At 45.4% G+C, this 24,129-nt stretch overlaps 1 protein-coding gene across 5 annotated transcripts in view; it reads left to right on the forward strand.

Annotated features, from left to right (window-relative positions):
• Window positions 1–24,129, forward strand: part of ATXN2 (ataxin 2) — a 139,873-nt gene that overhangs the window by 17,271 nt on the left and 98,473 nt on the right. For all 5 annotated transcript variants that reach the window (XM_044275786.1, XM_044275783.1, XM_044275785.1 and 2 more), the window contains exons 2-7: window positions 5,423–5,456; window positions 12,474–12,533; window positions 14,754–14,825; window positions 17,046–17,196; window positions 18,085–18,230; window positions 23,547–23,638. In XM_044275786.1, the coding sequence (XP_044131721.1) occupies window positions 5,423–5,456; window positions 12,474–12,533; window positions 14,754–14,825; window positions 17,046–17,196; window positions 18,085–18,230; window positions 23,547–23,638 (555 nt within the window). The remainder of the gene's footprint in view (window positions 1–5,422; window positions 5,457–12,473; window positions 12,534–14,753; window positions 14,826–17,045; window positions 17,197–18,084; window positions 18,231–23,546; window positions 23,639–24,129) is intronic.

The following is a 24,129-nucleotide window of genomic DNA, read 5'->3' on the forward strand; positions in this document are numbered from 1 at the left end:
ACTGTATGGGATCAACCCCTCCCATGTTCGTATTCTAGTCCAGGATGCAGTCTGGTTTAGTAGTAGTGGCACCTCGCACAAGGGCAGGGGAGCTGGTATTCCCTTGAACGGTGGTCAGTACAAGGACATCCCTCTTGTCCTTGTATTTAACCACTAACATGTTAGGGCTCTTTCACACTTGCGTTCTTTTCTTCCGGCATAGAGTTCCGTCGTCGGGGCTCTATGCCGGAAGAATCCTGATCAGTTTTATCCTAATGCATTCTGAATGGAGAGAAATCCGTTCAGGATGTCTTCAGTTCCGACCGGAACGTATTTTGGCCGGAGAAAATACCGCAGCATGCTGCGCTTTTTGCTCCGGCCAATAATCCTGAACACTTGCCGCAAGGCCGGATCCGGAATTAATGCCCATTGAAAGGCATTAATCCGGATCCGGCCTTAAGCTAAATGTTGTTTCGGCGCATTGCCGGATCCGGCGTTTAGCTTTTTCTGAATGGCTGCCGGGACGCTAAAGTCCTGGCAGCCATGGTAGCGGGGAGCGGGGGAGCAGTATACTTACCGTATGTGCGGCTCCCTGGGCGCTTCCGAGTGACGTCAGGGCGCCCCACGCACATGGATGACGTGATTGCATAGCACGTCATCCCTGCACATGGGGCGCTCTGACGTCATTCTGGAGCGCCCCGGGAGCCGCACGGACTGTAAGTATACTGCTCCCCCGCTCCCCACTACTACTACTATGGCAACCAGGACTTTAATAGCGTCCTGGCTGCCATAGTAACACTGAACGCATTTTGAAGACGGATCCGTCTTCAAATGCTTTCAGTTCACTTGTGTTTTTCCGGATCCGGCGTGTAATTCCGGCAAAGGGAGTACACGCCGGATCCGGACAACGCAAGTGTGAAAGAGCCCTTAGAAACATAGAACGTGTCGACAGATAAGAACCATTTGGCCCATCTAGTCTGCCCAATGTTTTCATTTGAAGAGAGCCCTGGGGGGTTAGAGGAGCATTGTATGCAACAGTAATGGTGCCATTAGAAAGTACAACTTGTCCTGAAAAAAATAAGCCCTCATAAGGCTATGTGAATAATTAGGACTCTAGGAAGGCAGGGAGTGAAAAATGAAAATGCAAAAAAGGATATTCGCAAGGTCCTCTAAGGGTTATAACATATAAGGGAGTCTGCAAATAATTTTTTATTTTTTTTGTTGAGTGTACACTTCAGCTAATTTGGGTTATTCTGGGGCAGGCATTGTGCATTATTATCATGTAAAAAATTAATTGCTTCAGATCTTTTCCAGGCCATGGGGATACTGTAAATTGGAGTGTTTTACAAAATATCTCCACTCCAGTACTGTCTAATTTCTGTGTTGCTGGGCATACAAATTTGTTTGGGACACCATTATCCCCTTCAGTACCGAGCCACTATTCATCTTAAATCCCAGGCCTATTTTTGCAAATCTCACATGTCACTTTCTGGTAATAACTTTGGAACGCTTTTACTTATCCAAGCAATTCTGAGATAGTTTTCTCGTGACACATTGTACGTCATGACAGTCATCAATTTGAGTTAGTATATTTCACCTTTATTTATGAAAAAATCCCAAATTTACCAAAAACTTTGCAAACCGCAATTTTTAAAATTTCAATTTCTCTGCTTTTAAAACGGTGATACCTCATAAAATGTTTATTACTTGCCATTCCCCATGTCTGCTTTATGTTGGCATAATTTTGTAAATGTCATAAAAATTTTTTAGAAATTAGTTTTGCAACACAGCAAGGGTTAACAGCAAAATAAACCTCAATTTATATTACTCTGATTCTGCAGTTTACAGAAATACCTTGCTGTGGCGGTAAACTGCTCTATAGGCACGTACGTGGCAGTGGTCAGAAGGAAAGGAGCGCCATATGGAAACTAAAAAAGTGACCCCATTTTGGAAACTACACCCCCTTAAAGAATATATTAAGGGGGTACTGACCACTTTGACCCCCTAAGCGTTTCCAAATTCTGTGAAAATGAAGTTTCCCTTCCAATATAATGTTGCTTTAGCCCCAATTTTTATTTTTTTTCTCAAGGGGTAACAGGAGAAAAAGCACCCCATAATTTGTTACCCATTTTCTCCTAAATACGGCAATGTGATATTTTTATAGAGCAGGTTGTTACGGACATGGCTATACTTAATTTTATAACCTTTTTATTAAGTTTTACACAGTGGAGGCCTTTTTGAACAGAATAAAATCTTGTTTTTGTGTTGCCATTTTCTGAGCCATATTTTCTGGACGATTTGTCGTAGGTAGGAGCTCATTTTTTGCGGGACGAAATGACTGTTTGATTGGTACCATTTTTGATCGCTTGGTATTACACTTTTTGTGAGGCAAGGTGACCAGAAAATGGCTGTTTTGGCACTGTTTTAACTGACTGGGTAGATACGGACGCGTTGATATCCCAATATGTTTCCTTTTTCTTTTTCCCAATTTTTTCACAAATGTTTTATTGCCTTTATTTTGGGGGAATTACTTTTTTTTTTTTTTTTTTTCTTGAAACTGGTGGACCCCTGCAGCTGATCAGGTGGGCGCAGCTTCTGTGCCAGCCCGATCACCGCACCGTAGCTGTAAAGTGCTGGGATTTCAGACCCAGTTGCCAGCTCCGTACATCTGGCTAGGCCACACCAGGACCACACCAGAAATGCTTCTTACGGAGCCACTCCTTAGTTGCCCTGGCTGTGTGTTTTGGGTAATTATCAATTGTTATAATTATGCTGCTACGACCTTCAATGCTCTTACTTGCAGAAGGAGGTGTTTGGCCAAAATCTTGCGATGGCCCCATCCATCCTCCCTTCAATAAGTTGCAGTCATCCTGTCCCCTTTGCAGAAAAGTATTGTTTCCATATAAGAAAATGGAAGAAACACAATCTTCCTCAGTCTGGGGCTCCATGCAAGATCTTGCCTCGTAGTGTAAAGCTACCTTCACACTTGTGGCACGATGGATCAGACAGGCTGTTCACCCTGTCGGATCCGTCTTTCCGCTATTTCGCCCGTGCTGCCGGACCGCCGCTCCGTCCCCTTTGACTATAATGGGGACGGGGCGGAGCTCCGGCGCAGTTCGCAGTGAGAGGCCGCCAGACTAAAAAGTCGGACATGCAGGACTTTTAGTCCAGCGGCGAAATAGCGGAAGGAAGGATCCGACAGGGTGAACAGCCTGTCAGATCCGTCCTGCCACAAGTGTAAAGGTAGCCTTACACTACAAGGCAAGATCTTGCATGGAGCCCCAGACTGAGGAAGATTGTGTTTCTTCCATTTTCTTATAGTTGTGCAAACAGTTGTTGCCTTCTCACCATGCTGCTTGCCTATTGTCCTGTAGCCCATCCCATCCTTGTGCAGATGGTCTACAATTTTGTCCCTGGTATCCTTGGACTGCTCTTTGGTCTTGGCCATGGTGGAGATGTTGGAGTGTGATTGTGTGGACAGGTGTCTTTTATACAGGTAATGAGTGCAGAGTAAGAGGGCTTCATGAAAAGAAAATAACTGGTCTACAAGAGCCAGAATTCTTACTGGTTGGTAGGTGATCAAATACTTATTTACTGCATTAAAATGCAAATGAAAGGGAACCTGTCACCTCCCAAAACCATCCCAAGCCACCAGCAGTACCTGCGTGTAGCCAGCAGTGATAGGGGAGTGGCTATGTAACTAGCTGGGTTCGAGGGGCTTTATAGCAGTGCTAGGGCTGTGGGAGAGAAAGAAGTGCATTATGGGTTTGGTTGAAAAGAGCAACAGGAAGTGCTGCATGATGGAAATAAATCAGAAATGGAGGATAATGTACATGATCAACTACACAAGAATATCTGATAGGCTGGGTTCACTCACCATTTTGCCCTACATATAGTATGTTATTAAAAAAGAGCAAAAAAGTATGCATTAAGGGTGGGTTGACATCACGTTTTAGGTCACCATTTGACATATACGTTAGAAAGAAAAAGGATACAAAAACTCATCTCGTTCTTGTATCCTGCAGAGTCCATTAATAAAAAAAAAAAAAAAAATACTGTATTTTTCGCCCTAGGTTTTAGAGGAGAACAAGAAGAAAAACATTTTCCATTACATCTCAGGTCAGACCAGCAATCAGACATTAGCTTACAGCCTCAATCAGACCTCAGATCAACCCCCATATGTCAGCCCCCATATCAACCATCAGCCCCCAGTGCAAATAAAATAAAAAGAAACTCCCTTACCTCTCCAGCTCCTGGACGCCACCGCTTCTCACCATCGCGATCCTCTTCATCCTGCTGTCGGCTGTGTACCGTGGCACACAGTGTGAGGTCACAGAGCGCCCTCGGTCTGTGCGCAGCCCTGCATAGCCGAGCTGAGCACCAGGACCTTTACCGCTTCCCGATCCTCCGGTACTAATGAAGCCCTTCCATAATGATAGTGCTTCATTAGCATAAGACGCAGGGGCATTTCCCCCCCCCCACTTTAGGTGGGGGAGTGCGTTTTATGGGGCGAAAAAGAGCATGCTTCTTTTTTTCTCTCCCCACAGTGGAACTCTATGATAGATAGAGAGATAGATATCTATCTATCTATCTCTATTTTTTTTATTACAATGGAACTCTATGGTGATGTTAAATGTATATGTTTTTTGTATAAGTTTAAGTGTTGTGAATTCAACTTTAAAGGGGTTTTGCAGCGCAATAGTGTTGATAACCTATCCTCAGGTCTATAGGTATACACATTAAGCACTGCATACTGACACTGGAAGCTCAAAGGGTAGGAGGCAAAACCAGTCCAATTGCATTGCGGCCTGGTTTTGTACAGCCATGCATTGACTTGGGCTACTTTCACATCTGCGCTTTCCCTTTCCGGTATTGAGATCAGTCATAGGATCTCAATGGCGGGGTAGAAACGCTTCCGTTTTGTCCCCATTCATTGTCAATACGGACAAAATTGAACTGAACGAAACGGAATGCACCAGAATGCATTCCGTTCCTTTTGGTTGCGTCCACATCGCAGACTGAATAACGCTGCAAGCTGCGATGTGATCCGTCCCCATTGACTTACATTCTGTGTCATGACGATCCGTTTTCTCGGGCACAATAGAAAAAAAGGATCCATCACCCATTGACTTTCAGTGGTGTTCGTGACGGATCTGTCTTGGCTATTTTTAAGATATTACAACCGGATCCGTTCATAACCGATGCAGATGGTTGTATTATCATGACTGAAGCATTTTTGCTGATCCATGACAGATCCAGCAAAAACGCTAGTGTGTGAGTAGTCTTATCGGTTTGGATTAAATCTGAGTCTAACAAAACCTGCTTGTAATTTGCACTTTTTGTTGGTACTGCATGTAATTTACAGAGTATTTGATTACATATTGGATCTACTGTGCAATAGTTGCACTTTTTTTTTTTAACACTTCTTTTTGTTTGTTTGCAGGGGAAGAAGCAGTGGAAAAGGTCCTCCTCAATCTGTAAGTTCACCTAAGGCTGCTACTTGCTGGAACCATTTCATTTCTGATGGGTATTTGAGATGAGCGATAGCCACCAATGTCTGAGATGATTCAACCCCTTTAATCTCTCCTTTTGTGATCCACACCTGTATGCGGTCCGAAATACGGCCGTGGGGGGGGGGGGGGTGTGCATGTAGCCTAAGGGAGCTGTTACATGCATGTGATTTACCGCTAATTCCTGGCTGCACTTTGATTTTGCCAATATTTCAGGTTGCAAGCCCAGGTGTAGCCTGGCATTCAGTTGTCCATCGCAAGCGCTACTTTCGTCTGCTAGGAGCTGTGTAATGGCACCTTTAGGGTAGGGATACACATAGTGACATAGGCTGATTTTATTAAAGCGGTTGTCTGGGTTCAGAGCTGAACCTGGACATAGCCATGGTTTCACCCAGGCAGCCTCCCTGATGTTACCATCGGAGCAGTTCATTCTCTGATGCTCTCCCTTGCCCTGCACTGGATCGCGCAGGGCAAGGGCTCTTTTACTTACAATAACACACTGTCGGGCGGATGAGGCTTCCGCCCAGCAGTGTGTTCGGTGATGTTTTACATGCTAGGGCAGCACTAAAGCCCGCCCATCAGTGCCGGTGATGTCGCTGGACTCACTGCTGGGTGGAAGCCTCCGCCTGGCAGCCCTTTGGAGAGCCCGGTACGTCACCAGAAGTCCAGAAAATGCCTTTGCCCTGCGCAATTAAGCGCAGGGCAAAGGAGAGCATCGGAACATGAACTGCTCCAATGCTCCAATCAGGGGGGCTGCTGGGGTGAAAATAGGGATATGTCCGGGTTCAGCTCTGAACCCGGACAACCCCTTTAAATGGACACACGCTTTTTCAGAACAGCAGTCTCTCCTGCAAAACTGCTCTGTAGCCATCTCTAGCCAAAATTAGACGGTAGGGTTTAATCAGGACTTGCTATTTGGTCTTTTTTTCCACTGACGCATGTTACGGCTGCAGCCAGTGGTACGGATCCCCCTCCCAGTCTGACCAATGAGCACTACTGGGAAGTGCACTTGAACTCCATGATATCTAATAATATAGAGCAGTGTACCTCCCCTCTTATTTCCCCTTATATATGCAGTGCTTTAATCACAATATAAATAATGAATATTCTCTAAAAAGTCTTTGTCGAACAAGCAGCAGCTGCAGAATCTCCTATGTGCGCACAAAGCCTGTATTGTAGCTGTACAAGGAATGTGCACTGATAGAAAGCTGCTGTTACCGTGTTTGGAGATTTGGTCAAATTGTCATTAAAGGAAAACATTATTATTATTGAGTGATCCCTAAATGGAATTGTATTTCTTTATCCCAATTATATATATCTCGTGACACAGTATTGTATGTGGAGGCAGGTATTTTCCTCCCAGTGTCTGCTGCTGGACTAATTAGCAGTCAGGTAAGGTCAAACACCAGACTGGATTGCAGGTGCCGGTCCGGGTTTTTGTTAACACCTAGCTGCCTTTAAAAGACAGTTGGGTTCATGCAATGGGGATCTCTGTATTGGGATCTGTGGAGGGATGAGACCCATGTGAGGGGAAACGGGCCGACTAAAGCCTGCTGATGGACTCTTGTTGGCAGAACAGCCCGCATGGTGTGAACTGACACCTCTGACATCAATACTGCAAGGTGACTTTTTATTTTATTTTTTTGTTCTGTGAACTTTCTAACGTGTGAATAAACACTGAACTTTTGGTTTACAAACTGGTTGGTGTCTCTATACTGCGCCTGCTTATCCTGTTTACCATAGCGAATCCCCACAATTGGTGGAGGATGCGGGCAATCGCAGTGAGGCTGGCGTAAAACCGAAATATTTTTGTAGCATTGTTTTCGGGCTCGGTTGTATGTCCTGGATTAAGCCTACTAAGTTGCAACCAGGATCACGGGACAAGATAGAGGAGATTAGGGCTGAAACGATTTTAATGATTTTATCGAGTAATTCGACACAAAAGATCATCAATGCAAATTTTTTGCACCGAGGGTTCGTTTCTGTCATGTGACCACAGAGCGAGAGTAAAGCGTTTTTTTAGACCGAGGATGCGGCGGCTACCAGCAAATCTGCCCAATTTTCTGGTAGTGAAGAAATTTGCATATCGCAAAAGTACTATTTTTAAAGAATTTAAAGCACAGCCAGAGGTAAGAGGGGTTTATATATGGACTCTGCGTACATCAGCAATTCTATTAAGTCCAATACTGAAAATTGCTGTTTGGGGGATGACAAAGCCCTTTAAGTCTTTTTGTATTTTGGTGGCTTAACCACCTAACTATTCTGCCTGAGCTGAATGGTAGAAGCTAGAGGCATGGAACTGGTCTTGTGTGAAAGCCTGGAATGCCAGCTTTCAAACATGACCATCATTGGCCCAAGCTAAACTGGAGATACCATTGTTTGAATTTGAGTTGGGAATAATTGCAGGTAAAACCTGCTTTTACTTTCACTTTGGAGATATTACTTTCTTTCTGGCATTGCTTGGAATGCCAGCTTTCAAACCTATCTCTCTAGCTGGTACCAAGCCAGACACATGCACAGCTAAAGCAGCCCACCCACTTCAGTCTGGAGGAGGAGGTAGAGCAGCTGCAGGAGGAAAATTAGTAAAAATATATAGAAATGTGGCATTATCATTATTGTAGGGACCCACAGAATACAACTTATTTTTACCACACAGTGCACACTGTAAATAAATTCCACAGGTGGATCGCCCCCACAGCCGCTGGCACTCCGACTGTACCCTACAGATAGTTGTGCTACCCACACCCTTCTACCAAAAATGGTTCCTAAAAAAATGACAATTCTGCAAAATAAAAAATAAATAAAACATTTTGAAGATTTTTTTTTTTTTTAGTTATGACTACTAGAACACAAAGGGGGAAAACAGTTTTAGTCCTTAAGGCTGCAATTATGTCACGAAAAGTCTCCTCTGAGTTGTGCGCCAACAAGATTTACTGCAGACAGGTTAAAAATCTCCAATTTAAAAAAGTGAAATTTTTGGGAGTGTTTTCACAATTCTATTGTGACTGTTAGGAGGTTAAACGGGTTGTACAAGAATGGGGGGATCTTTGGCAAGCGTTGTTATCCTATGGGTCAGTATGACTATGGTGATATTAAGGGCTCATGCACACGATCTTATGTATTTTGTGGTCTGCAAAAAATGGATCCACAAAAAATACGGATAAGGGCTCTTTCACACTTGCGTTCTTTTGTTCCGGCGTAGAGTTCCATCGTCGGGGCGTTCTGAATGGAGAGAAATCAGTTCAGGATGCATCAGGATGTCTTCAGTTCAGGACCGGAACGTTTTTTGGCCGGAGAAAATACCGCAGCATACTGCGCTTTTTGCTCCGGCCAAAAATCCTGAAGACTTGCCGGATCCGGAATGAATGCCCTTTGAAAGGCATTAATCCGGATCCGGCCTTAAGCTAAACGTCGTTTCAGCGCATTGCCGGATCCGACGTTTAGCTTTTTCTGAATGGTTACCATGGCTGCCAGGACGCTAAAGTCCTAGCAGCCATGGTAAAGTGTAGTGGGGAGCGGTATACTTACCGTCCGTGCGGCTCCAGAGTGACGTCAGGGCGCCCCACGCGCATGGATGACGTGATCGCATGGCACGTCATCCATGCGCATGGGGCGCTCTGACGTCATTCTGGAGCCCCCCGGGAGCCGCACGGACTGTAAGTATACCGCTCCCCACTACTACTATGGCAATCAGGACTTTAATAGCGTCCTGGCTGCCATAGTAACACTGAACGCATTTTGAAGACTGATCCGTCTTCAAATGCTTTCAGTACACTTGCGTTTTTTCCGGATCCGGCGTGTAATTCCGGCAAGTGGAGTACACGCAGGATCCGGACAACGCAAGTGTGAAAGAGGCCTAACACCTTTGTGCATTCTGTATTTTGTGGAACAGAACAGCTGCCCCCTAATAGGACAGTCCTATCCTTGTCCGTAATGCAGAGCGGACATACGGAAACGGAGTGCACACGGAGTAACCTTTTGGGTGGACCCTGAATAGTTCTGCATAAGCTCCGCAAAAAAAAAAAAAAAGGGTCCGGCAATGGAAAAAAATAAATAAGTTCATGTGCATGAGCCCTAATTGTGTAGTGTTTTTTTTTGTTTTTTTTTTCCACTAAATTTGCACTATAATAGCACATTTTGTTAGGCTGGCGCATTCCATGAACCAGAACTTTTTTTTGCACTGGGACAATTTTTTGGAATTCATGGGGGGCGCTGTGTTGTGGGGGGCGCTGTGTTGTGGGGGATCTGTGCTATGACGCATAGGGCCATGAGGGGGGCCAGCATAAGACATATAGCATCTTATGCTGGTCCCCCTCATGGCCCTATGTGTCCCCTCATGTGTCCTAAACTGCGCACATAACTGGCTTTGCGTGTAAAGTATCTTACTAGTGTGTGAAACAAGCTCTCTCCTATTGATAACAGGTCCGGCCTCTGTACTCACTGTCCCCATGAATGCAATGCGCGGCAGCGAGCTGGCCGGCCGGCGCGTGATTGACGTCACTTAGTAACGCTCCTCCCACTCGCTGCAGTGCATTGCATTCATGGGGACAGTGAGTACAGAGGCCGGACCTGTTATCAATAGGAGACAGATTGTTTCACACACTAGTAAAATACTTTACACACAAAGGCAGTTATGTGCGCGGGGCCCCTTTATATATAATCGCAGCATTTTCGGGTCGGCCAAATCGCCATATCGCATTTGCTGATTATCGCAATTCGATAATTTTTTCGATTTATCGTGCAGCCCTAATGTTATTGTATGCTATCTATTACACCTCTCCGCTATACAATATCCATCCAGTGTCTGCATGGCATAAATAGCTCTAAAGGCTTGCTGGGCTTTGTAGTTTATTAATCGCTACAGGTTGCTACATTAAAGGGGAATTCCCATCTTAGACAATGGGGGCATATCGCTAGGATATGCCCCCATTTTCTGATAGGTGCAGGTCCCACCGCTGAGACCCGCACCTATATCGAGAACTGAGTGGGGAGCGCTGTGGCTGGAGGACCCCAGATTTCCCGGGGTCCGTCCACCACCAAGCGCTAATCCCCGCCTCTACCATAGAAGCTAATAGGAGCGTGCCGCGCATGCGCGTCCCATGCTCCCATTAATTTCTATGGGGCAGACGGCAATAGCAGAGCCAGCGCTCGGCTATTTTCGGCGGCCCCCATAGAAATAAATGGAGGGCGGATGCGCATGCGCAGTGTGCTCTCCTTCACTTTCAGTGCTCCGTTCTCGATATAGGTGTGGGACCCGCACCTATAAGACAATTAGGGCATTTCCTAGCGATATGCCCCCATTGTCTGAGAGGAGAAAACCTCTTTAACATTAGCTTACTGTATGATGCCAAGAGTCACCTGCCATATGCAGTGACAACTCTGATAGCAGCCAGGGCCCACTCAGTTCACTGGGTCATGCACTGCAGGTAGTCACCAGCCTGGAGTGATGGACAAGTATGTGTGCAGGAAGCCACGCTAAGGTTACTTTCACACTTGTGGCAGGACGGATCAGACAGGCTGTTCATCCTGTCGGATCCGTCCTTCCGCTATTTCGCCGGACCGCCGTCTCCGTCCCCTTTGACTATAATTGGCGTCTTAGAGGCTTGTACAGGCATTATTGTAACCTCTGAGAGCTTCTGTTGTATGTATTCATAGTGTCCTCAAAGGTCTCTCTAAATATGTATTAGAAATTTCCTGCCATTTTGTTAGTCTGTACTGTTCCTTCTGACATATTGACTGCACGCAGCTTCAGGCTGCTGGCTGCTCATGGAGGAGTTTTAGGCCACATTCACACGACTGTATTTTTGGTCTGCATCCGACCCGCATTTTTTGTGGATTGTATGCGGGCCCCTTCATTTCAATGGGTTCACAAAAATGCAGATAGCGCTGTCCACATCTGTATGTCCGTTCCGCATTCCCGCAAAAAGATAGAACATGTCCTATTCTTGTCAATTTTGCAGATGACAAGAATATACATTGTTACAATGGATTTGCAACAAAAAATAAATTGCAACAAAGACGTAATCCATATTATTAAAAAAAAATAAAATTGTGGGTCCGCATTTTGAGGATCGCTAAATACATACGATCATGTGAATGAACTCTTACTCTGTTTAGGTTCCAAGTGGTACCTTGGAACCGAACCAGAGTTCAGTAAAAGTTTTTTTTACAGTAGAAATTAATATCTGAAGTTTATTACCCGAAGTCTTGCAAGACTTCGCAAAGTAATAACTTCGGCTCATCTGAGCTAATACTGCTCCGTACAGTATTCAAGCAAAGTTTTAATGCAAAACGACTTTGGATGTTTCATCCAAAGTCAGTTCGCTCACCCCTAGTCATCAGTACCTGATTGGTGAGGTCTGACACCCGAAACCCCTGCCGATCAGCTGTTTGAAAAGGCAGCGGCGCTCCTGTGAGTTCTGCAGCCTTCTCTCAGCTCACAAAGCACAGCACCGTACATTATATAGCTGCAGTGCTTGGTATGGCGCTGAGCCCCATTCACTTCAGTGGGGCCGGTCTGTGCCTATGCCATGTGACTGAAAACGTCCTCACTGGCCAAGTAAAACGGCGAGAAGGCCGTGGCGCTACTGCGAGCACCGCTGCCTTCTCAAGCAGCTGATCGGCGGGAGTCCCTGGTATCCGACCACCACCGATCAAATACTGACAACCTAATGAGAGGGCAGGTCATCGGTATTAAAATCTCGGAAAACCCCTTGAACAGTACCAGATTTCCTATGACATTTTCAGTTCCACTATGTTATACACATTGTTCATCCTTTTTGGGAAGACAACTCCCCAAGAAGTTCAGTTTTCAATGTGGTCATCTCTATAATGTTTCATTGTATTTACTAAAGAAAACAAGTCAGGAGAGCTGTAAGAATGGAGCATGTAATTGACTGTACTATATATAAAATCTACAGCCCATAGTAATGTGTGCACCCTTCTTTCAATACAGTGTCTTATCCTTATCTAACCTTTTTTCAGATTTCTTTTGATGGAATCTATGCAAACACGAGAATGGTCCACATTCTTACTTCAGTTGTGGTGAGTACTTTATGCATGGGCTGTCAAGATGCCCACCAGCTGATGGATGCTTAGTTCTCTAGTCTATTCCCAGTAGGGATCGACCGATATTGTTTTTTTAGGTCCAATACCGATAATTTGTGAACTTTTAGCCAGATAGCCGATAAGTTATACCGCTGATATGTGAATTTTCATTTTTGGAAAAAAAATACAAATAAATCCTGCTGAAAATGAATGTTTATTGTTAATGTGTATTTTTTTTATTTTTTGTAAATCTTTCTTTTTCATTTATACTTAATATTTTGGTGTTTTTTTATTTTACCACCAATGATTAATACTGGGGGGTGGGCACTGCGCCACCAATGTTGTTAATACTGGGGTGGGCACTGCACCAGCAATAATTAATGCGGGGTGGTCCGGGAGCCAGCTATGTGATTTTGCAGCCAGCTCCCGCCTCCTGTATATGAATGAATGAGAGACTTATCTTTCATTGGTGGCGCAGTGGCCATAGCTCCTCCCCTCCTCTTGTCCCCTGTCCTCCCATTGGTGGCAGCAGCAGCGCAGGGAGGAGGAGACACTGCTTCCTTCTCCCCTGTGCTGCTTGAGGGATCACGGAGAGCGCTGTCAGCAGCGCGATCTGTGTTCCCAATAAGTTATCGGAATATCGGCAAAATAAATGCCGATACCGATAACAGTCAAAATCCTCAATATCGCCCGATAATATCGGTAAAACCGATAATCGGTCGATCCCTAATTCCCAGACATTGTAGTTTTCAAACACCATTTGGTTTAAGCCTTTTAACTAAATGGCTACTCTTTTCGAGTGTTTAAAGGGAGTCTGTCACCTCCATATGGCCATATACAGTGCTTACATTGTCATATAGCACACCTATACATGAATGTAATGGTACCTTTGTCTTTTTCTTTACACTTGCAGAAGCTGGAAAAACTAAGTTTAATTCGTATGCAAATGAGCACTCACAAGTGCCCAGGGGCGGCGTTCACTGTGTTGGAGCCCAGGCTGCTTTGCCTTTTTATATAGAATGTGGCGGCAGATAAGAACCATTTGGCCCATCTAGTCTGCCCAATGTTTTTCATTGTTTCCCCGCCCCCGCCTCCGCCTCTGCCTATGTCCGCCCTCTTATTCCCTTGCGTCATCCTTTGGTCTGGCTGAGATCCTGCGCACTGCCTCGTTGGGCCGGGGGACATGTGCACTACGATGCCCATTGTGGGCACAGCATCACCGGCGGAAAACCAGCGGCAAGGGGGCGCTCGCCAGTGCATGCACAGTAGTTAAAGCAATGCCGCACCCACAATGGGCATCGCAGTGCACATGCTCTGGCCCGGCGAGGCAATGCACAGGCGCGGGATCTTGGCCGGACCGAAGGATGGCGCAAAGGAATAGGGGGTCGGGCAGAGGCTGGGGCGGGGAAACAATGCAAAAAGGCAGAGCAGCCTGGGCTCCAACACAGTGAACGCCGCCCCTGGGCACTTGCGAGTGCTCATTTGCATACGAATTAAACTTCGTTTTTCCAGCTTCTGCAACTGTAAAGAAAAAGACAAAGGTACCATTACATTCATGTATAGGTGTGCTATAGGACAATGTAAGCACTGTATATGGCCATATGGAGGTGACAGACTCCCTTTTAATACTGATCTAATAATGACCTATACTCAGGATAGGCCATCAATATCTGATCGATGGGAGTCCGACACCCGCGACCTCCGCCAATCAGCTGTTTCGAGAAGACACTGGCGCTTTGTGCTAATCAAGCACAGGGCCGTTAATTGTATAGTGTCTGTGCTTGGTATCGTGCTCAGCCCCATTGAAGTGAATGGAGCTGATGGCCTATCCTGAGTTCTGGGCTTTGAAGTCAGGGAGGCGGTCCTATCAGTGATTGACAGCTATCTGTGTATACACAGTCATAGAGGGAAGTCTGTCAATCACTGATAGGTCCGCCTCCTTGACTTCAAAGCCCAGAATGAGCATGATTTTTAAATGTATGAAATACAAGTTTATACTAAATATTTTCCCATGGAACTAAATGCCAATCTGCTCAGCTCCTCCTGCTCTATAACACACTGCCTACAGCTTACATTGCATTTTCTTGGTGACAGGTTCCCCAACCGTTCTTTTTCCTTCTGTCTTGCAGCTATTCCAGACCAAATGTTGTTTACATAAGATTCTCTTAGTGTACTTATGTACTGATTTTTATTTATTTTTTTCCTTCTTCCTTTTAGGGTTCAAAGTGTGAAGTACATGTGAAAAATAGCAATGTATATGAAGGAGTTTTTAAAACCTATAGTCCTAAGGTAAGTGAGGTCTTGTCATTCAATTTAAAAACGGCCTCATCGTGGGGTGTTTGGGATGCGGTCGAGTGCGGCTAATTAGGCAACCTCCTATTTAAAGGGGTTGTTCCACACAAAAAAATTCTACAGTTTTAGAACCAGCACCTGGATCTGAATACTTTTGTAATTTCATATAAATAAACATTTAGTATAGCCACGGAGTTATTCACTGAAATCTATCTGTATGGCGCCACCTGCTGTTTGCTATTTTTCTAATTTCTCTGTCCTGCTCATTGAGATGGAAGCACATGCTTAGTTCCATCTTTCAGCTGCAGCAGAAAGGACATGGCCATAAGCTGCCAGCTTAAAATAAATCTAGCAGCACGATTGCAGCAATGAATGGGGATATCTCTGGGTCCATGCGAGGTACAGGGCTGGTTCTAAACCATTTTTTACATCAATCATGGGATAACCCTTTCAACTAATGAAGAGCGCACTGTATAGACATGAGCAATACTGTGCGTCTACAAACACTACAGGATCCCTGAACAGTGCGGTCTCAATGGAATCCCATGTGTGATGGATGGCACTGTATGACATCTGTCAGAGGCAACTGTTTAACGTATACATCATGGCATAGACATTTAAAGGTCACATACAGGATGTGAACATAGTCTTAGACAGCTGAGTTTGTATACCAATGCATAAATCAATAGTACAGGTGACTATTAGAAAGTTTGTAGTTTATCTTAGCGGAGAAAAATGCTTTGTTCTCCAGTTATATAATACAAGTTGTATAATGACCAGATACAGTGTGCACCCACATGACAGCTTATTCGTAAAGATTTCCTGAACTGACGGGTGCGGTTTAATGTTATGGCTGCTCTGAACTAATGGAACCTGTTCTTTTAGAAATGATCATGACAAATCTTGTGAACAAAACTAATTATTAGAAGATAGATGACAACTGTTGCCCTTTTGCCTTAAAACACACATCCAGCAGAAAAGACCCAGCTACAACCAATTATATGATAAAATGCATTAAAATGTCAAAAGTACACAAGAACTAATAAAATGGAGTCCAAAACTCATTGTGTAACATAAAATCGTATAAGGCTACTTTCACACTTGCGGCAGAGTGATCCGGCAAGCATTTCTGTCGCTGGAACTGCCTTCCGGATCCGGCAAAACGTATGCCAACTAACATTTGTAAGACTGATCAGGATCCTGATCGGTCATAAAAATGCCTGATCAGTCAGAAAAATGCATTGAAATGCCGGAATTGGCATCATTGCTGAGTCCAGTCATTGCGGCTGAGTGCCTGCAGTTTCACACAGCTGGCACCTGCCATGTTTGGGGCTGGCTCAGTGTGTGAACTTGCTCTATACTTCTTAAGCCTCCTTCACACGTCGGTGTTTTGGTCAGTGATTGTGAGCCAAAACCAGGAGTGGAGCCTCCATAGACATAAGGGAAAGATCTGCACCTGTTCTGTGTTTTGGATCCGCACCTGGTTTTAGCTCAAAATCACTGATAGAAATCACTGACTGACTGTGTGATTAAGGCATTACGCTGCACATCGTGGTTTTAAAGCAATGGACATCAGTTGCGATGATTTAAAAGGTTATTTCCATCTGGGACATTATTGGCATATTGCTAGGATATGCTGTCAGTGTCGGTTGTGGATCCCACCTTGGGAATCCAGAACGGCTATTTCTGTCAGTCCTATAGTGGTGAATGGAGTGGTGGCCGCACTTGTCCGGTTTGCTCCCCATTCACCGCTATGGGACTTCCAAAAACAGCCAAGCCAGCTCGCTTAGCAGTAAATGGAGAGCGAGCTGCTCGAGCATGGTGTGCTCTCCTTCACTTCGGGGACCCAGTTCAGGAGATGAGTGGTTCCCAGGGGTGGGACCTGCGCTTATCTGACATTGATGGCATATTGCTAGGATATTCAATCAATGTCCCCCATGGGAATAAATCTTTAATAAATGTTCCGCAAGTAATACTTGTATTTAGTGGCCATCTACTTTGATATAATGCAGGAGCTGAAGGAGTGACGGCGTGATGCCTAAAATACTGGATATTACTGTAATTATTATATATCTCTTATAAAATTAGCATTTGCATGGTGAGCTCAGTAATGTGTAGGAAATTTGTGACCACTATAGATGGTCGTGTTTTTTTTTTTTATATATATGTTTAAAGAAGAAAACCCAGACTTTACCTGATGCGTCTTCTGCTTTTCAGTGCGACTTAGTACTTGATGCCGCTCATAAGAAGAATAAAGACTTTACTGGGTTTCCAAAGCGTGAGGACATTGTGGATAGTATCCTGTTTAAGGCTTCCGATTTTGTTATGGTGCAGTTTAAAGACATGGATGTAAATTATGCCAAAAGAGGTAGGCAACCACATGCTGTAACAGCTTCACTTGTGGCTATCCAGTGCAAGCGAGACTAGATAAATGTAATGTGTGGTGAGGTTAGTGGTTAAGGGTGAAGGCGCAGTCCAGAAGGGCTTGGGTGACTTATATTTGTGTATCTCCATAGGCTAGGCTTTAACGTTTACTAAAAACTATAAATAAAGTTTATTGAAAATTACTTTGAACTCCCTAAAATGTTTTTTTTTTTTCCCCTTTTTTTTCTAATATAATTTTTCTTGTTTTCCATGCGATATAGGCACCTGAAGTTCAAGTGCCTATAATGCTTTGCAGTCTGTAGTCTTGTACACTGCTGTGTATGGAAGTATGGATTCCCATAGCACATAGCTGCTCCTGTCTGTACCAGCACTGCTTTCCTAAAGCCTGGCATAGATTTGCTATGATGAGCTCCTATGCCCGCTCGCTCTGCTGTGCTAGACCCTGCACCATGCAACAGTTTAGAGATGATCTTAACAGGAGTAATTGAGCGCTAGACCTGCACTGGGGGGGAAAAAAAACGGAGCTATTAAGTTATTTTATTAAAGGGGTTTTCCAAGACCCCCACCGATCAGCTGTTTGAGAGCTGCGGCCTTCTTAGTGCACAGCATCGTACATTGTATACCGTCTTTGCTTGGTATAACAGCTCAGCCTCATTCACTTCTATGGGGCTAAGCTGCATGGTGGCCACGTGACTGATGAACATGATTTCTCATGGCCTAGGGAAAGCAGCGAGAAGGCCGCGGTCCTAATACTAGCACCACTGCCTTCTTGAGCAGTCTGTCGGAAGACCCCTTCAACTTCCAATTTTGGCTGGATTTGAGCAGTTCTGAAACTGTAACCACAACTTTTTGTCAAATGTTTGTCTTTTAGACGGATTCACAGACTCTGGTATATCTTCTAAAGTGAATGGTGAGCACAAGGAGAAAGATCTGGAACCGTGGGATGGGGGCGATGGCCTTATTACTAGCAGTTTGGCTGCTAATACCGAGGAGCTGGAGTCTTTAGATACAGATGTAGTAAGTAAAGACTGTTCTGATTGATGCACTGATATAAAATGTGAGCATATGTCTAATTATATAACTGCAAGTTTCCATTACCCATGCTTTGTGAGAGCTGTTATTTCATTGATCCTTTGGCCCCCTTTCACTTGCGCGTTGCGTGAAAATCGCAATATGTTCTATATGCTGCGTTTTTCACGCAGCCCTGGCCCCATAGAAGTGAATGGGGCTGCGTGAAAAACGCATTGCATCCGCAAGCAAGTGTGGGTGCGATGCGTTTTTCACTGATGGTTGCTAATAGATGATGATTGTAAACTTTCAGTTTTTTTGTCACGCGTGTGAAAAACACATCAAAACGCATTGCAGCCACGCAGAAAAAAAACTGAACACAATTGCAGACAAAACTTACTGAACTTACTTGCAAAATGGTGCGAGTTTTGCTGAATGCATTCTGAACGCATCCGGAGCCAATCTGCCACGCTCGTGTGAAAGAGGCCTTTGTCTTGTATGCAGTGGCTTCAGTGTCCATTGTGTTTGTAACCATTTTTCCTTACTAAGAGTATGGACAGGTCACTTATGTGGAGTCTTGCAAGAAAACTGACTGTTTACATGCACAATCATATTAAAGGGGTCAGCCAATTACAAATTGAATTTGTCAAAATGCCATATAGTGTCACATATGCTTCCATACAAGCACACGTGACTGCATATTGGCCCCCAGCTCACCTATTGGAGGCCTCTAGCTGCCCAGGTGTCAATGAAGTAAACATACTTGCCTACGCACCTGAGCAGAATACAAGGTTTCCAGTTTGCTGCCGCTTTGCAGGGCATGGATGCAGTGGGTTTGTTTTGTTGACATTGGTGCAGCTGTGGGCCAGTATAACAGTAAAGTATGGACATAAATGACTTGATATAGTGTTTTGTCAAATTTAAATTAGAAATTTGGCGAACCACTTTAAGGGTCTGTTCATTAATTGCTGCTTGAATTTGAAGGTCAATAGGAGCTTTAGTCACAAAACCGCACATCCAGTAATTTGCAAACACAGGTTGGCGTGGTTTTCGGCTATCTGCCAGATACTGTGTGTGTCCATATTTTTCTGCTGGAATCCAGCTTATGCACAGTCATCTGAGCTAGTGAGAGGGGGTAACAGTCTATTCCTATGACATCATCAGAAGTGAGAGAACATGTAGGTTATATTCCTGTAGGATAGATGAAATCCATGCAGATATTGTAAATGCAGTTAATGCTAGGTAGGTTTATTAGAAGGTACCTGGCGTATACAGACGGAGAAATAATCCAATATAGCCACAGTGTCATTTCAGAGGCCTGTGGTAATGGTTTGAGAAGGAAGGACTGCTGGTCGAGTGTCCTGTGAAATAGAAATGGATCCCTTTTATGTAAAAAACAAAAACGTGAAAAAGCATTGTACATTTCCATGGAAACCCCTTTTTCTCGCCCATATTCATTGGGGGACACAGGAACCCGTGGGTATAGCTATGTCCTCTAGGAGGCGTTGACACTAGTAAAAGCTGTTAGCTCCTTCCCTGGCAGCTATACCCCCTCCAGCCTGGAGAGAGCTCCAGTTTTTTCTAGTGTCAATAGGAGGCAAGACCTCGAAGCTCCTGAAGATTTTTTATTTTCCTTCTTTTCAGGTGGGAAACGGTGGTCGCCACACCTTCCTGTTCTTCCGTGGGAGCACGCCAGCGTTGGTCCGCCATGCAGCGTCCTCCCCCACAAGAAGACAAGGTGGACCAGGGCAGCCTCGCTCCCTGCATCCCGCCAGCAGAAGGGTCACCCATCCAAGTCCCTCTTCCAGCGTCCTGCCACTATGGTGACAGTAGCTGAAGGGGTGACCCAGCTGGAGAAGAGGAAGGGTGAAGATGGCGGCAGGACAGATAAGTGATGCCTGCTCCCAGCCCAGAAGAGACACTCTCCGGTCTCCTGTGCGACTCGACCGGCGGGGGGTTAATTTGATAGACATTGTCACTGCAGTAGAAGGTAACAGCAGAGATTCGGGCTGGGAGGGGGTGGGGATATCGGGCGCTCGGTCCGGGCATGACTGCAGACTTCATGAGAAAGCGTCACGAGGTCCTGCTTACAAGACGGGTGGCGCGCCACAGTGCAGCCTGCGGGCGGAGCGCCGTCACACATCGATGCAGCCATGAGCACGCAGTTTCAACGAGATGCAGGAATCTGCCAAGATCTTACGGTGGGTGGAGGCCCACATACCGGCAATTTCAGCAATCTACATCCCGGGTGTGGAGAACTGGACTACAGACTTCCTCAGCAGGACGACAATAGATCCGGGTGAGTGGTCCCTCCACCCGGAGGTACTCGAGGCTATATCTGTCTGCGTTGGGGTCGCCCCGATGTGGACTTGATGGCCTCAAGACTCAATCGGAAGCTTCCCACCTTCCTCTCCGAGCAAGAGATCCGGAAGCTTGCGGCGTGGACGCCCTGATCTCCCCTTGGCAGGGGTTCTCCCTCCTTTACGTGTCCCCCCTCCTACCTAGGGTTCTACCGAAAATCAGGATGGAGGGCATTCCGACGATCCTTGTCACCCCGGATCGGCCCAGTCGCGCGTGGTATGCAGACATCGTTCTCCTTCTAGGAGACATCCCTTGGTCACTACCACTCAGAGACGACCTTCTTTCGCAGGGACCGGTCTTCCATCAGCATTTAAGGTCTCTCCGTTTGGCGACGTGGCCATTGAAACCGCCATTCTAACGCAAAGAAGTTTTTAGGCGGATGTCATCCGCACTATGATTCAGGCCAGGAAGCCTGCATCGTCCAGGATCTATTACAGGACCTGGAGGTCCTTCCTGGTTTTCTGTGAAAGCCGAAACATTCCTCCACTCCAGGCTTCCCCTTTTGAGCCCTTGCGGGAGATTTCTCTGACTCCTGTCCTAGAAGGTAAGTTTTCCTTGTAGCTATCACTTCCATTAGGTGGGTGTCTGAGTTGGCGGCGCTCTCTTGCAAGGAACCCTTCCTGGTTATTCATAAGGATAAGCGGTTCTACGGCCTGTTCCTTCTTTTCTTCCGAAGGTGGTCACTGAAATTGTCCTTCCCTTACTGTGTCCCTCTTATTCACCCCCTAAGGAAAGGGCGTTACACCATTTGGATGTTGTCAGAGCTCTGATCTATTTAGCAGCCTCTGGTCCCTTCCGCCATACGGGCTCCCTTTTTGTCATTCCGAAGGGTCCTCGCAAGGGATTGGCGGCCTCCAAGGTAACAATCCCACGTTGGATTCGGGCTGCAGTTGCAGAGGCTTACTGCGCCCGATGCAGGGTTCTGCCCTTAGGTGTCACGGCTCACTCCACCAGAGCGGTGGCCGCATCTTGGGCTCGGAGGAATCGCGCTTCGGCTGCACAGTTGTGTAAGGCGGCTACTTGGTCCTCCTTACACACATTCACAAAATTTTACCTGGTGCATACTTATGCATTGGCGGACGCTGCCTTGGGCTGCATGGTCTTGCAGGCGTCAGTTTCTTAGATGCCTGCCGGGAAGCTTGCTTCCATGGGTCTGTGGTTTTTTTCCCCTCCCTGTGGACTGCTTTTGGCCATCTCACGGTTCCTGTGTCCCCCAATGAATACTGGCAAGAAAATTTAGATTTTTGTAAAATTTACCAGTAAGATCTTTCTCGCTCTTCATTGGGGGACACAGCAGCCACCCAGTGTTTGTTGTTTGACCACAGTTGTGGCAGTTGCTGGTTAGAACCCCGTTGGGTCCTTTGGCATGGTTGGTGTTCCCCTCTTTTTCTTTGGTTGGCTTGCTTCTCCTACTGTTTGCACACAAACTGAAGCTCTCTCTCCAGGCTGGAAGGGGTATAGCTGCCAGGGGAGGGGCTAACAGCTTCTGCCTAGTGTCAACACCTCCTAGAGGACATGGCTATACCCACGGTTCCTGTGTCCCCCAATAATGAGCGAGAGAAATTTTACTGGTAAGTTTTACAAAAATCTCATTTTTTAAAGTTGATATACTGAGCAACAAATTAAATGCATAACAATTTTTAAAGGTGTAGCACAGGACTTACATGGGGTTGTGCCAAGTTTAAAGTTATCTCATATCCACAGGATAGGGAATAACTTAAATGGTTGGACTCCCACCCATTAGTTAGTTATTCCTTATCCTGTGGATGTGAGTACTTGAAAACTTGGCACAACCTGAAAATGGAGGTCCTGTTCCCTGGATATGATGGAGCAGCTGGTCGAGCATGTGTCCTGCTGCTCCATTCATTCTCTATTGGTCTGCCAGAGATCGCATTCTGCCGTTTCCAGAGGTTCCATAGAAAACGAATGGAGTGGTATTGTGCATAGCCGAACCGCTGCTTTGGTTTGGGTTCAAGCGATCAGACTGCCACAGATTTAGTTATGCCCTATCCACAAGATTGGGGATAACTTCAAAACTTGCCATAACCCCTTTAAATATTGGAGATCTCTCCTCGGGATCATCAATATCTGATTGGTGGAGGTCCAATTCCCAGCTCCCCCCTGTGCGTCAGCTGTTTGAAGGGGTCGCGGAGAGCACTGTAAATTATATAGCAGATGTGCTTGGTATTGCAGCTCAGTCCAGTTCCCTTGATTAGGACTGAGCGACACAAAGGCCATGGAAACGATGGACGTCGTGTAACAGGCTGACGCATAGGCTACAGTAGTCGACGGAGCAATGCAGCTTCTTCCAACAGCTGTTCGGTGGAGATGCTGGGAGTCGGACCCCCACCGATCAGATATTGGTGACCTGTCCCTAGGATAGGTCATCAATATTTTAAGTCCTTGACAACTCCTTTAACTTTGAAAGCAGAACGCAGAATGCCCGGCGTGCAGTTACTTCATCCCTTGATGAGCTCCTCATTAAACTACATTAGAGAGCATGCTTAGCTGCGGAGCTGTTCACATGGGAACCATTAGTACCTGTCTGTACTCTATTCCTTCTGTACTGTCAGCACTCCCATATATTATGTGTACATTTCCGATATATTTATTGGCTGGCCGTGCAATTGCAACCTACTGTCCTGGGACTACAGTTGTCAGTCTTCAGATTTCATGTCTAGTTTAATGAACCCTGTGAACCCATAGGTTGCAGGCAAATGTTATACTGTGGTTAATTTTACGTTATAAAGGCCTATTGAGACCTGTTTTCTGGAGAAGATGTACGGTACTGTGTCTGCTATAGTGGGTGCTGTGCTGGTCTTGGGGTTTGGGGAAAATCATAATGGTGTCATTGAGCCCCTATTGTGGTTATAGCAATTATCCCGACAAAATAATAATTTCTAGCCGTCGTTTACCCCCATGGGATAGGTCCTTATGCGTCTTTTTGTTTTCTTTTTGGTTTAGTTTAATGGTTGGGATCCCAATGAAATGTTTCGCTACAATGAAGAAAATTACGGTGTGGTATCAACATATGACAGCAGCCTTTCCTCATATACGTAAGTAGAAAAGTAAACTAGTTGCATAATGAACCCATTGAGGATGTGTTTGGACGCTATGGGGGAGATTTATCAAAACTGGATGTTGCCTGTAGTAGCTAATCAGATTCCATCTTAAATTTCCCTCTGAAAGGAGCTCTGAAAAATAAAAAATGGACTATGATTGGTGCTGTGGTAAACTAAGCCAGCTTCCCTTTATACCAGTTTTTATAAATCAAACCCCAATATGATTTTATTATTGTGCTTACCTGTAAAATTTCTTGCTGAGTGCACTGGGGGAGCAGAAGACGATGGAATAGAACTGCTGCCACTAGGAGGCGACACTAAACTAAAAAAGTGTTAGCTCCTCGTATCGGCTATACTTCTACTGCAGACACTGAGCTAGTCAGTGTGTATAAAAGCAGTAGGAGCCACCGACGGAACAGGAACTAACAGCCACAAGTAGAGAAGGGTCACAACCAAGAACAGATGGGACCCATCAGTAAGAACCA

Source organism: Bufo gargarizans, chromosome 1 (assembly GCF_014858855.1).
Source record: "Bufo gargarizans isolate SCDJY-AF-19 chromosome 1, ASM1485885v1, whole genome shotgun sequence".
NCBI lineage: Eukaryota > Metazoa > Chordata > Amphibia > Anura > Bufonidae > Bufo > Bufo gargarizans.